Source organism: Hirundo rustica, chromosome 6 (assembly GCF_015227805.2).
Source record: "Hirundo rustica isolate bHirRus1 chromosome 6, bHirRus1.pri.v3, whole genome shotgun sequence".
In the NCBI taxonomy this organism is placed as follows: domain Eukaryota; kingdom Metazoa; phylum Chordata; class Aves; order Passeriformes; family Hirundinidae; genus Hirundo; species Hirundo rustica.
Window position 1 is genome coordinate 39,485,341 of NC_053455.1, and position 13,440 is coordinate 39,498,780.

General features: G+C 46.7%; 2 protein-coding genes across 11 annotated transcripts in view; both read right to left on the reverse strand.

The window, feature by feature from the left end:
• The window catches only part of AMBRA1 (autophagy and beclin 1 regulator 1), a 125,814-nt gene extending 119,441 nt beyond the window's left edge, over positions 1-6,373 (reverse strand). For 2 of the 8 annotated variants that reach the window (XM_040067362.1, XM_040067359.1), the window contains exon 1: positions 6,312-6,373. The gene's annotated coding sequence lies outside the window, so the exon portion shown is untranslated. Of the gene's footprint in view, positions 1-4,848; positions 4,962-6,311 lie in introns of those variants that run through there. The other 6 variants (XM_058421025.1, XM_040067361.2, XM_058421027.1 and 3 more) reach the window with 4 other exon arrangements.
• Positions 6,374-9,073: 2,700 nt separating this feature from the next.
• Positions 9,074-11,426, reverse strand: HARBI1 (harbinger transposase derived 1). 3 transcript variants are annotated; one of them, XM_040067040.1, is made up of 3 exons: positions 11,329-11,426; positions 10,418-11,137; positions 9,074-9,858 (listed from the first exon to the last, which is right to left on the reverse strand). In XM_040067040.1, the coding sequence occupies exons 2-3, from the start codon at positions 11,085-11,087 to the stop codon at positions 9,482-9,484; spliced, it is 1,047 nt and encodes a 348-aa protein (XP_039922974.1). In that variant the 5' UTR covers positions 11,088-11,137; positions 11,329-11,426; the 3' UTR covers positions 9,074-9,481. The 3 variants fall into 3 exon arrangements, with proteins under 3 accessions (XP_039922974.1, XP_058276941.1, XP_039922973.2); XM_058420958.1 differs by lacking the exon at positions 11,329-11,426 and adding an exon at positions 11,234-11,267; XM_040067039.2 differs by lacking the exon at positions 11,329-11,426 and having other exon boundaries at positions 10,418-11,191.
• Between the last annotated feature and the right edge of the window lie 2,014 nt (positions 11,427-13,440).

The window sequence follows — 13,440 nt, forward strand, 5'->3', positions numbered from 1 at the left end:
CCAGAACATATTGACTGTAAAATAGCCATGATCCACACACAGCTGCTGGGCCAGGACTGCATACTTTGTATTAAAAGAACATGCATGAGAAAAAACTGGACTCAAAACACAACAGAGGCAAAACTGTGGTGAACAATGAGGCATGCCACCATCAGGAAAAACCACAAGCAAATTTGTCTCTAGAAAAGAAGAAGAAACAAGTTATTACAGTCAACTCCCCCAGCTCTGGCCAGGGGCCTACCTATCTTGTAAGCAAGAGCTACTTCTCTTTCCAAAATGTCTGTTCTTAAGCAGTGTGTTAAGCACTAACACTGCCATTGCAGTTATTCCAAATCAAAGTGCAGCATTTCAGGCTTCAACACCAGCTACATACTAAAAATTTCAAGAGAACTGTTTATTGCATTTAATAAATGTTAGTAATTTAAGTCTCATTCAATAAATATTAGCAATAATTTAGCTTCCCCACTACTGCACGTGTAAGTGGGTTCTCTAAGAGCAATCAAATCATCAGACAGGCATGAAAACAGTGTCTGCAGCACTAGAGCCCAAATGCTTTATCTTGCTGACAGTGATTCTAATGAAGGCTGCAGTCACAAGACAGGCTATTTCCTCTAAAGATTTTCTACAAGTTGGTTTTCCCTTGTATTTTACACAGCCTAATTTTGAAGCAAACTGCCTTACCAAGACCCCTTATGCTTTTCAGTAGCTCAAAAGAGCAAAAAGTGCCCACTGAAAACAGCCAAAGATACCTTGCCAAGGGCTACAAGCCACACAGCCCCTCCTTTTGCAGGCACTTCATTGATAAAACAATAAAATCTGGTTCTGACACACACAGACGGAGACCTCCAAGAACAAACCAGATGCCTAGAACATAATTTGGAATATATACAAGCAATCACACAGCTCCAGGGATGTCCTAGCTCCCTCCCTTGTTTACAATCTGTGTTTCCCTCCCTTCTGCAATATGGAGATGTTGAGGCCATCATTTTCCTAAACTGCATGAAACAACACCACATAAGAAGCTGAAGAAGCACTACACTGGATAGGAGACTGACTTACACTTGCAGTTTTATTAAAAATACTGATCCAATCCATATCAAACGTCATGCCATTCCCACTAACCTTTTCTGTGCCTCCATCTGAAAAACTGAGCAAAATTTAAAAACAAGTTTATGTAAAAACAAAACTAAAAAGCTGATTTCCCCTCTTTGCACTGCATCAACTCAGCTTAACAAACAAGACAACTCAAGGAGTCTTAGTTTGATAAGTCAGTCCTGGTTTGCCAGCAGCACTGGCATTTGAACAATGCCATAACAACAACAAAATCAGTAAAATATAGGTGACATGACTCATATCCCAAACAGCTGCACAGGTCAAAACATAAGTGTTGGAAAAACTGGACTATGTTCATTCTTAAATGACAGGACCATATGAATTTTTGGCAATGTACCTGACTAGCTATATATGTTTCAATTTACTTCAAACAACATGATTTGTTTTCCTGTAACTCCATTTGTGGTAGTTCCAGATGAGCCTTGAGACTCTCTGTAGAGGTATTAGCTCTTCTTATGTTAAAAACCACCACCATCACCAACACAAACACCAAAAACAAAAAAACAAAAACACCCCCACCCCCAAAAACCTGAACAAACAAACAAACAAAAAAAAAACCAAAAAACCCCCCCAAAACCAAAAACACACACACACACACAAAAAAAAACCAAACCAAAAACCACAAACAAAAAACCCCCACAACAACAGAAAAACAACCACCAAACACCAGAAAACATTTTCCATAGAGCAAACTTCAAGATAGCTTGTAGTAACATCTAAATGAACAAAAAATTAAAAATAAAGCTATGTTGGACTAGAATTTTTAAACAAGACTAACCCACAAACAAAAACAGTCTACAGATGGATAACAACAACTACCTTAAGCATGATTAATCAAAACAATGAAAAAAGCAAAACTAGAACTCATTATTTTGTTCTGTTTCTACTTGTGACCTTGATTATGCCTAATATAAGAATTTAATTAGAACAAGAGTCAGTCTTCAACTAAGTGTCCCTAAACATGGAGAATTTAAAAAACAAACAAACAAACAAACAAACAACACTTAGGAGAAGTGAAAGAAAGTTTATGATGCAATTATCCAACAGAATCCAAAACTAATACCATGAAGGCACTTCCATTATATGGTTCTGGTTTCACTCTTCCAAGTTTTTAAATACTCCCCAAAGTATTATACTGTAAAAAACTGAAGTTTTTTCCTTGATTAAAGGCAGAGAGAGATGGAAAGTAATTCAAAAGCACATTTTCTGTAGATGCAGTAGAGACACACTGCTCTAAATTGCACTCACTGCAATAAGTGTTTACACATAAAAGAGGATTCCTAAAGAAAAATAACTTGTCTTAGTGCTTCATGATTGAAAAATTCACATCTCAAGGCTGTGTTTTAAACTGCAACTACAAACAGCTCAGGAAATTCAATTACATTACAAAGATGTCAATAGTACTCTGTCATTTCAAGATCCTGTATGACTGCAACAAGGGGCTAATTGCCATTAGAATCTTAATTTGTCTTCCCAGTCTGGATTAAATGAACTAAATACACATGAAAGAACCCTTCAGTCAAAAGAAGTACATTAAAATGCTGGCTATTTACAGCAAAGTGATGAAGACATGGAAGAGAAACTTGTAGATATCAACTCCTAAAGGTCAGAAAATGAATGGTAAATATAAAAAGGGAAGTAATAATACTAAAAAATATTAGTGATCACCCATGTCTGAAGTCTGACAGTTTCATTTACCAATAAGAATATGGAGCACTTTCATAACTATTATTACAACTTCCACATAAACTTAAGGAATTCTTGAGAAGAGAGATATTAGTTCCAATCCAGAAGATAGGAAGAGAATAAATATAATTTCACAAAGCTGTAAGCTAAGTCAAACTGCAGAACTGGGATCTGGAAGATTAAGAGTTGGTTTCCACAATTTCATACTCAAACCATAGCATCTTCTGTTAAGTACTATAAACAGCATGAAATGAGGGACAGAGAGAAGAGAAAGCCAGAGCAATACAGAGACAAACAGAGTGATACGGAATTCAGATTAATCCCCTAAAAAATTATTCTCATTTAGATAGAAAGGCAAAGGAATTTTCAATTCAAAATCCCATTATTTACATTAATAGACACATCAAGGTTCCTCAAGCTCAAGGGCCACAGCCAAGTGCCCCCAAGTGACATCACACATTCCACAGTAATGTGGGAGTGCCAACACTACCAAGCAGCAGAAGCAGCATCACATACCCCCAAGGTGAAGACAAAGTGTTTTATGTATGCATTCAAGACTGCACTTAAGGCACATGCACCTTATCCAAGTAAAAAAGAAAAAGCAACTGGAAGCAAGAACATGTTTTGGAAAATACAGGTCATATAATTTCTTGCTCACATGGAAATACTGTAACAAGGCAAAAAGCAAAAATGATCCACACAGAAGCTGAAGTCTTCACACAAAGACGTATCAGAATTATAGAAGAGCTGGGAGACAAAGAAGATTTAGCCTCTGAACACAGAAACACAGCCAGTTCTTGACACCATTGCCCTTCTTGGCCTTAGACTGAGTCTGTGGGAGAAATATAAAGGGAGGGGAAAACTTGTCTAAAACATGAGTCAGAGATTCCTCTCAGCCATTCTGCGCTGCTCAAGGTGGAGGATTAGTAATACGTACCCGGAAGAAGGAAGCAGGAATCACTCTGCAAGGACAACCCAAAACACCACACTGAGAACATGTGAAGTGCAGCTGTGCAAGCACACCGATTAAGATGACGATCTCCACGCTCAAGCCTGACACCTCATCATCCCATCCAACAAACAGTTCACAAAAACTGGAGACAACAAACAGCTACTAGACAACAATCCCAGTCAGAAATCCTAACAACCAACTAAGTCTTGAGATGCAGACAAGTACTGCTTCATCTTGTAGAGGAAAGTAGGTCTCTCTTGTTTCAAGCAACCCAGCCAATGGGTCTTTCATTAGGCAACTACTATATCCTGTAATAACCTTCCAGTAAAATATTGCTAATATTAATCCTTTTCCACTGCATATCACACTGTCATTCACTTTTGGAAACCAAAATTCTTCTGTCCTTATCTTACTAATATTTTGTTTCTAATCACCTTCCTTGCTAGGATATTACAGGGTTACTAACAAAAAAATACACAAGGTAACTATTACCATGCACTGTGCCCTTTATCAGGCCCCCAGAAACTCAACAGGGGAAAGGAAAGTACCTTAGTGCTACTTGCATTAGTAGTAAGTATTCACATGGACAGTAACTCTGCAAGGCCCATGGGTTCAGTCAGCTTGCTATCCATGGCATAAAAGATACTAGAGTTTCTTTCCAGAAGTTTCTTAAAAAAATAATTACTCAAATGCCAAACTTCTGACAGAGGGACAGCAGCAGACTGGATCACTGCTTGCCTTCTTTAGAACTGCTTGTTACAGCTGCATAAAACTTACAAGCGCTGCTCAGAAAATGGAAAAATAGGAAACAACCAAACAAGAATCTACAGGGTCAGTTATGACTCAGAAAAGGGCAAAAGAAAGAAAACTGGGAAGAAGCTGTCAGCAAAGTAAACATTTGGCAGAAACTGCCCAGCAACTCGATCTGAAAATGCATGTCCAGACATTTGGATCCAAACACATTCCTCATTCCAAGTATTAGGAAAAATATAAATGCCAGTGGACAGCCCTACTCATTAAGAGCCATGCTGCCACAAATAACACACTTGTGACCATCAAAATAGAAAAGGACCGATTGAAAAAAAAAAATAAATTACCCAGAGAAGCTTCAATTGTGGACTCCAGAACCAGCACGCAAGCCACACTGAAGAGCTTTGAATACCAGGAAATGCATTACAGCAGCCCTTCAGAACACAAGAGAGGAATTTAGCAAAGAATTTCAGGTCCTGTTGCCTGCATCACCCATAAGGCATTCAAATCTGCATGGATTTAACCCCATACCACATTCTGAAAACTGACCCAACAACAAACTTAACAGACCAGTAATGGAGTGGCAATAAGTGCACATTACCAGCAGGTCATTCTTAGGTCCCTTTTAAACATCCCTATTAGCAATTTGAAAGAGGATGGGAGTGGCAAAGGCAATGAGGCCAGATGACATTTGCAGAGGACACCAAGCTGGGTGGAGCAGTAAACAAGGACAAATATAGAAAAACACACTGGGTTTTTAAATAAAGACCAAAGAACACTTCATGCAGAGGAGAAAACGGAGCAGCACTGAGCACTGACTATAGACTTCACATTCGGAGCAGCACTGAGCACTGACTATAGACTTCACATTCATACAACTGCATCTAGATAACAATTCTTGAACCAGTCTGTTACCACAGAACAATACTCGAAAGTGTGCAGTGAGAAAAGCTACTCGTAACCACCTACAGGGTCTCTTGAAGATGAAACGCCGATTTCGTGGAGGAAAAATTGCTTTCCAGAGGCAGCCGAACGCATGGTATTGAACACTACAGAAATTTATGTGTTGTCAGGAAAAATGTGGTAGATGACAACAAAAAACACTCCCATAGCTGGCGAATTAGCTGGGTTCGTTTCCTCACAAGACAAGACTAACTGGAGGCACACCTGAATACATTTTACGCCAAACACTACTTTCACAAGCAAGTGCTCTGCAACACACCTGAACAACAGGAGAGATAGAACAGGCAACACTTGCTGCACATTTTATTTGGGTAAGGCTGGAAAACAACAACAACTATGAAAAACATTATGTCAAAGCAAACGCCCCAGCAGGCAACCGGACAGAGCCCGGACCACGGGCCCCCGGACGGTGCCGTGAGGGCAGCAGAAGGGGCGGGGGCGATAGACAGGGAAGTGCCAGGCACCCAAGCTGGGACAGAAAACCCGGTTTGAGGCACGCTCAAGAGGGCGGCAGCGGGGCACGGGCTGCTCTCCGCGGGGGCGCCGGTACCCGCCTGTCTGCGGGAGGCAGCGCCGCGAGTTTCGCCCTCCCGCCGCTGCTCCCGGCCCGGGGCAGCGCGCCGGCCTCCCGGCTCCCCCCACCGTAAGGCCGCGGTTCCGGAACTCCCGTACAAAGGCCCCGGCAGCGAGTCCCGATTCCCTCCCTCCCGCGCTCTACCCGCCGCGGCCTCACACGGGTCGGTACCGCCGCCTTCCGGGGCGCCGCCGCGGGGCCGGCCGCGCCCGCCCGGGAGCGGCGGCGCGGCCTGGGCGCGGGGCCGGCGGCGCGCGTAGGCCCGGAGCGTACCTGCAGCGGCGGGGCCGGAGCGGGCCGGGCGGGCGGAGCGGCCCCGGGGTCGGTCGTCGCCGCCGCCGCGCCGAGCTCCGGCCAGGCGGGCCAGCCGAGCGCCGAGCGGGGCCCAACGGCGGCGGCGCCGAGCGCGGGACCAAGGCCCGAGCAGCCGAGGCAAGAACGCCGCCAGGCAGCGCCAGCCGAGCGACGAGGTCTTCCACCGCCGCCCGGGGACGACGGAGGGCAGGCGAGAGCAGTCGAGCCCCGAGAACTGCGGGGCAGCCGTCCTGCCCAGTATTAAAAAACTGCCTAGTTTAATTTAGGGAGGTGTGTGATACTGGGAAAATGCTCTCAAACATAATGAATGTAAACGAATACGTACAATAGACTGTATAAAGCAGGTTGGGAGTTACTTTTCTAAACTTCCAAGATAAGGGTCGTCCAGACTTAAAAGGAGAAATGGGTGTTAATGTCCTCAGAAAAGCCCAGGGCTGAAAGGACCGGCCGGGTGCTGGAGCAGCGGCTGTGGAGGTCTCCAGGTTGTCGCAGAACCCAGTTCAAACTCCTGAACTTTAGGGGAATATGTAGCAGGCGGATCGCGAAGGCTGTACCTTCCCAATACCTCAGCCAATGGGGAAAGGAAGAGGGCACCGTGCGATCGGGAGTTTAGGATAAAAGGAGAATGCCTCCTCCAAAATCTTGAGACACCCCGCGGGGGTACGGCACGGTAAACCCTCTCCCTTTATTCAAATAAAACAAATAAAGTTGGAGGACTCCTCTGTCTCCTTTGTGGACACTGGCTTCTCACAGCGTGATTTTCTGCTCGAACCAAATCACAAATCTCAATGCAATTTGCAGAAAATATTTTTTTTTTTTTTTCAAATTGTTTTCAGCCTGGAAAAGAGAAGGCTCCTGGATGACCTAACTGCTTCTTTCTGGTACTTGAAGGGAACTTAGGGGAAAGATGGGACAAGACTATTTACAAGGGCGTGCAGTGACAGGACAAAGGGGAAGGGCTTTAAATTGAAAGAGAGTAGGTTTAGATTAGATATTAGAAAAAATTCTTTACTGTGAGGGTGGTTGAGGCACAGGACCAGGTTGTCCAGAGAAGCTGTGAATGCCACATTACCTAAAGTGTTCAAGGCCAGGTTGGATGGAGGGAGCTCTAAGCAACTTGGCCGTGAGGGAAAAGGAAAGTCTTTTCTGAGGGAAAAGTAAAAAGTCTGAGTAAATTGTTTTGAAGGAAGCTGCTTAAGAATATGTGGTGGAAGCTGCTCCCTATATTTCCTGAGAGAAAAGAAGGGTACTGATGTCTGACTCAGGCAAGAATAATGTTCAGAGGTATTGTCTGGTATGGCCTGATGCAGTTTTTGCCCAAACTGACAAGCAGTGAGATCAGTTTAGAAATTTAACTCTACCACAGGTGACAGTGGCTGAAAGAAGCAGCAAATGTGTTCCAGGAAGTGCCTTCACTCTGAGTTTGCTCTGGCCTCAGCACACGCTGGCAAGAGCTATTCATAGCGTAAATTGAGAAACTCCAGCTTGTCATTAAGTGACAATGTTTGTACCTACACATGTCCAAGTCTCACTTGACCTTACCACCACCCACACAGCTCATTCAGTGTCTGCTGGTGTTTTGGTCTAGTGAACAGTATTTTTAGCACAGACCGTCAGATGCGATTATGAGCCATCAGGCACCACACAGGGCAGCAACTCGTACCTTAGAGGGTTTATTTTAGAAAACAGTGCTTGTCTGCTTTTTCCTAGGTAAAAAGAGCAGGGGTTTTGCTGCAGTGACCAATAGTAGTTCTTGTATAATACCTTCTATAAAGAAAACTGAATTACATCTGAGGTCTTTGTACATAACATTTTACAGCTCCCACTGAGGCTTCTGAAAACGTCTTGTTTACATGTCATCAAGCATGCTTGGTTTTCTGAGAGAGAGTAAGTGCTTCCAGCCACTGCAAACCTGGCAGAGTGTATCTAACCCTGCACGATGAAACGTGCCCCATATGCTTGTATTCATCACATCTGGGGCATGATCCAGGCCCCCTTTCTCTAAAAGGACAGACCCACAACGTCAGGCAGTTGCGCTGCTACTTTAAGTATTTACAGTTTTGCAGTTTTCTGCATTCCCTACCACTTTTGTTACATTTACTGCCCAGTAAATAAAATCTAAGAAACAAAATTTTCTTAGACTGCTGTCATGAGATCCTTGGAAACACTTGTGCCTTTCAGAAAGAGAACATTTCCAGGAAACTGCCCAGCCTTGTGCCAGCAACAACTGCGTGCATCAGTCATCCTGTTCCACTGAAGAGGTAGATTGCAAGCAGTGCTAGAGCAGCCTTTCCAAACCTCTGCTTTGATCTAAATGGAGAACTTTTGCAATCGGTTTAATTTCTGTGATCCAGTCAGTCCTTGACGTTTCTTTTACAGCAGCCACAAGATGACCAGTTTCCTGCTGCAGGAGAAAACCACTAGCCTATTTCTTGACCCGACACAGTCACCAGAACTTAACATCTTCTCCACCCTGTTTGGGAAAGAAGAAATGTTCAACCCTTCTAGGTATGTGCAAGCACTAGTGTGTACCCAGCAAAATGCCAGACCCCTCCCAGAACACAGCTGCCAGCTTTCAAAGAAATCACTGGGGTTTGTGAGATGTGCAAACGGCAAAAATGGTGTTGAGCAAGAATTTACACCTGCAAACAAAAATGTAAATGTTTGCTTTGCTGCTCATGAATTCATAGTAAAGAGGAGCTCATGTGGAAATTGAATGTGTGCAAAATACTGCTTAAAAAATCAATCATAAGTGTTTTGAGTTACACAGTGGAATAGAATTGTTGCTTTGTAAAACAGTGCAAGGTTTTCCACAGATTTTCCATCACTGTAAAATCACTGTAAAAGACAATTTCCCTAATTTTCCCACTGTTGTCACATTAGTCACTGTTCTCTAAGTCAAGTGAAAGGGGCGTCTCTAAGCACGATAGCAAAAATGTACCAATTAAATTGAATCTCTGCAGAGACTGAGAGAAGTTCAGAAATTTGCCTGAAAAGAAGAGAGTAAATTTCTTCTCGTCTCACAAGTCCTTAAGTCTCTCTCTATAGGCTTAAAGAAGAGGAGGGGGCATATTTGCCCCAAATAACTTCCCAGATGAACTGTTAGAAGCCTTCCCTCTGTCACAACTTCAGCTAAAATGAGTAAGTAAAAGTTCCTGACGAACACGACAGGCTTCCGAGTCCACTGATTCCATTTGCTCGTATTCCTCTTCCGACTGCTCCATGTGTCCTGCGGCCGGCGCACACCACACGTCCAGTCCGTGTTGCAGGGAGATGTTATGAAGCACGCAGCAGGCCAGGATGATGTGGCTGGACTTCTCTGGAGAATACTGCAGGGTGCCCTTGGAGCCGTCGAGGCAGCGGAACCGCGACCGGATGGTCCTGAAGGTGCGCTCAATGACGTTGTGAGTGGCGGAATGGGCCATGTTGTAGCGGTACTCCGCAGGCGTCTCGGGGATGTGCAGAGGGGTCATCAACCACGTCCGCAGCAAGAAGGAGCTGTCACCTGTCAGCAGTGGAAAGGAGCACGACAGGTTACACACCTACAGTCAGCCACAGATTTCAGCCTGGTTTTCTGGTACATCAGATACAGAACAAGTTCTTCCTCTGGCTAAAGGAGAAGGCACGGAAGAAGTAACTCTGGTTCGCAAATGTGACAAAGGAAAATCCTTATACAAGAAAATCCTGGAAGATGTTCCACAGAAGAGTTTTAAGAAAATTAATCTACTGCATAAAACAGGGGAAAACAGTTGGACTAAGACAGTACCTAGAATTAAAAATAGAATAATTCAGCATGGAAAGGCATAGACTACTGAGAGAAAGCTATTGACAGAATGAATGAGGATTAATACTTACTATAATCAGACTGTATAAAACATAGATTAGAAGTTACTGTTTTAAGCTTCCAAGATAAGGGCTGTCTACACTGAAACATAAATCTCAAAGCAATTTGCAGGAAAGCAACTGAAAATAAACGTATCACTTGTTCCCAGAGGTTCTCACTCAGCAAGGAGACAATATCTAATAGACTTTCCACCAAAAACAAGGATGAAAAATTGACTCACCAAGTAGCCAGCCATCTTTATGCAGCTCAGTTTCAAACTGGCTTGTGAGGGCTGCCTGCTCTAACACCGTGCAGTCAGCCAGGCTGCCTGGCCAGTGCGTTTCAGCACTAAGGAGGACTCCTCTGGAATCACACACCATGAGGCAGTTCAGGGAATGGAGACCCTTTCGGTTCACATAGGACAGGTCCTCAGCATTTGGTGCTTTGATTGCCACGTGGGTGCAGTCCACCACCCCCAGCACTCCCGGCATTCCTGCCAGCCCATAAAAGCCCTCCTTCAGGGTCTGTACAGTAGCTTCATCTTTAGGAAAGTGAATGAACTGTGAGGCTCTTTCCACCAGTGCCTCGGTTACGTTGGCGACGCAGCGGCTCATCGAGGCTTGGCTAATGCCAATAGCATCGCCCATGCGAGTCTGGAAGGAGCCAGAGGTATAGAAACCCAACGCAGCGAGTATTTGCGTCTCTGGACTGATGGCCCTGGACCGCTGTGTAGGGCGCGAGAGAGTGGCTCCCAGGAGATCCACCAGGTAGCAAATGAACTGTCGGGGAAAGCCGTACGTGGATACTAGATACTCATCCGTGACATCCTCCAGCTTGAAGCGATCCAGAGTCCTGTGTCCGCGGCCATAGAGCAAGAGGTCGCAGTCAAGAACCGCGATAGGTACGGCCATGGCTGACAGCCAGGGGCGTTCCCTGGGGCTCCTCTCTGACAGGGATTCACCTGCATAAAACAAAAGAGGATACTCAGAACATTTATTACTGGTGAGCTTTTCAGACTCCGTTACCATTTTCCTTTTAGTCTGATCATCCAGCAAACCTTTTCACTTTTCTTTTTCTGCTTTTAAATACACGGGCAGCCAGGCGGGCTCACGGCGGAGCCGACAGCTCTGCCTGGTGCAGACAGGAATTTACCTCCCGTGGCGGAGAGGGAGCCGGACTCGTCCCGTCACGCCCGCCGGGCCTCGGCAGACACGAGCCGCGGGCGGCCCGGCGGACGGTCTCGCAGCCCCGGCGGGCGCTGCTCCTGCCGGGCGCCCCGGACCCCGCGGCCCGCCCGACCCTCCTCGGAGTCGCCCGACCCGCCACTGGCCCCGCGGCCGCTCCCAGGCGGTCGCCGCCGGCCCGGCCCCACATTCGCCGCGATAGATTCGCCACAGTCGGGGGCTACAGGCGGGAGCGGCGCCGAGCGCCGTCCCGCTTTTCTCGGCCTCGGCGACCTCCTGCCCCGCCGGACTGCGGGCTCAGCGCGCCGCGGGCGGGCGGGTGAGCGGCGGCCGCGTGCGGAAAGTGCCGCTGCGGACACTCAGGTACCTCCCTTCGTCCCTCCCTTCCTCCTTCCTTCCTTCCCCCCGCCCCCCCCCCCCGCCCGCAGCGGATGAAAACAAACAGCGGCGATGGCGGCGGCGATGGCGGCGGCGCGGCGCAGCCCGCGGCTCTGAGGGCAGCGGCAGCCCCGGTCCGGCCTCGGCCACCGGCCGCGCACCCCCGCCGGCGCTGACATTCTCGGCGAGACCTCCGGGCCGGGAGCGAGGAGGAGGAGGGGCGCCGGCCGGAGCCCCGGGGCGGCTTCGGGGCTCGGAGGCGGCGGTCGCGGTCCCGGGGCCGCGGGGCTCGCCCCGTGCCCGGTCGGGGCGCCGAGGAGGCGCCGGGGCGCGGCGGCGGAGCGGGCCCCGCGCGGGATGAGCCGCCGCGCCGCCAGCACTGCCGGCCCCGCGCAGGTACCGCGGGCCCCGCAGGGCAGGGCTGGGAGCTCCGCCAGCCTGCGGGAGCCCCTTCAGGGGAGGGGGCCGAGACGTGCGTCTTAAGACTTCGGCTACGGCTTCGTGTATCCGTTTTACTTTGCTTCGCTGCTCGCGGGGGTCGGTTCCCGAGAGCCGCGTGTCGGCTGGGATTCGTTTTCCTAACGACTGGTGGCTGTCAGTGGAGCCTGGGAAAGTTGTGGCCCGCTGTAATCTCAGCGAGTGGTCATTTAAAATCAAAATGCTTCAGAGCCTGTTGGAAATAGTAGAATGTGAGACCCCACGCTCCGCTGTATAGTGCGAGCTTGCGGTATGCTGCGAAAGAGCAGAGGTTTACAGGTGGTCGTATCTTTTCTTTCCTGTTGGAGGTGTGGCTCTTAGGGCACAGTCAGAGTCATTCCCGTGGATTCGGTGGGAGCGGAGACACCTTCCAAGTCAGTGAACAGGTAGAGAAGGGACTCTTTGGACTAAGCCTATAAACTGCCTACTTACAAATCCAAAAAGCCGTATGGCTAGGCACATACCAAGGGGGAAGAAATTACTGCCTTAGCTGAAAATTAGTTGGCTGCCCAAATAAAGTTTAGAGCATCTCCAAATTATTGCAGGAGTGGCCTGACCTGGAGGACCCTTCCTTCTTGTGGCAAGAAATAAGTCTTTCAGATGAGCCAGGCTGTCTGTAGATGTCCAGAAGGGTCATACAGGATCACTTTATTTTACTTAAATGGTATTGTATAATCTTAACATTTCTGAACATGTGTTCATACAATACTTGAGAGGTGGTGATTATGTTGGTGGTTATAGTACAGGGTATGTAGAAGCAGATTCTGGTTTAGTCTGTAGACTTTGGCTTGACAAACAAATTGAGAGGATGGACCTTTGAACTGATACCATTTTTAGACCTTAGGGAAGTACAGAATGTAACTGCCGGTCAATAGAAATTACTTAATTTTGTTTCTAAGTCAGTGGAGCTGGCAGTGCTGGCTTTAGTAAGGTGTTTACTAAGCTGCAGAGTCATTTATTAGTTATAAAGTGAATCTGTTTCCTGATTGGGAGGAAAATTACCTCTTTATCAGTCAAAACTTGAGCATATAGTGAACTACAGAGCCTTTGATTACATCAGAGTGTTTATATTATGTGAAACAGTTTTTCTGCTGGAACTTAATCTTCTCTAAAAAACCCCACAAACTTTAAAGAATCACAGCATCACACCTTAGAACTGTTTGCTACTTCTCCCTAGGTTTCTGACTAATCTACTAAGAAGGCAAAACGGAGATGGATTTTAAGT

Excerpts from the sequence above, each read along its gene's own strand:
- HARBI1 (XM_040067040.1), bottom strand. The coding sequence starts at position 11,087 with ATGGCCGTACCTATCGCGGTTCTTGACTGCGACCTCTTGCTCTATGGC. Across the intron at positions 9,859-10,417 it reads TAAAGATGGCTGGCTACTTG|GTGACAGCTCCTTCTTGCTG; the intron begins GTGAGTCAATTT and ends CACTGCTGACAG.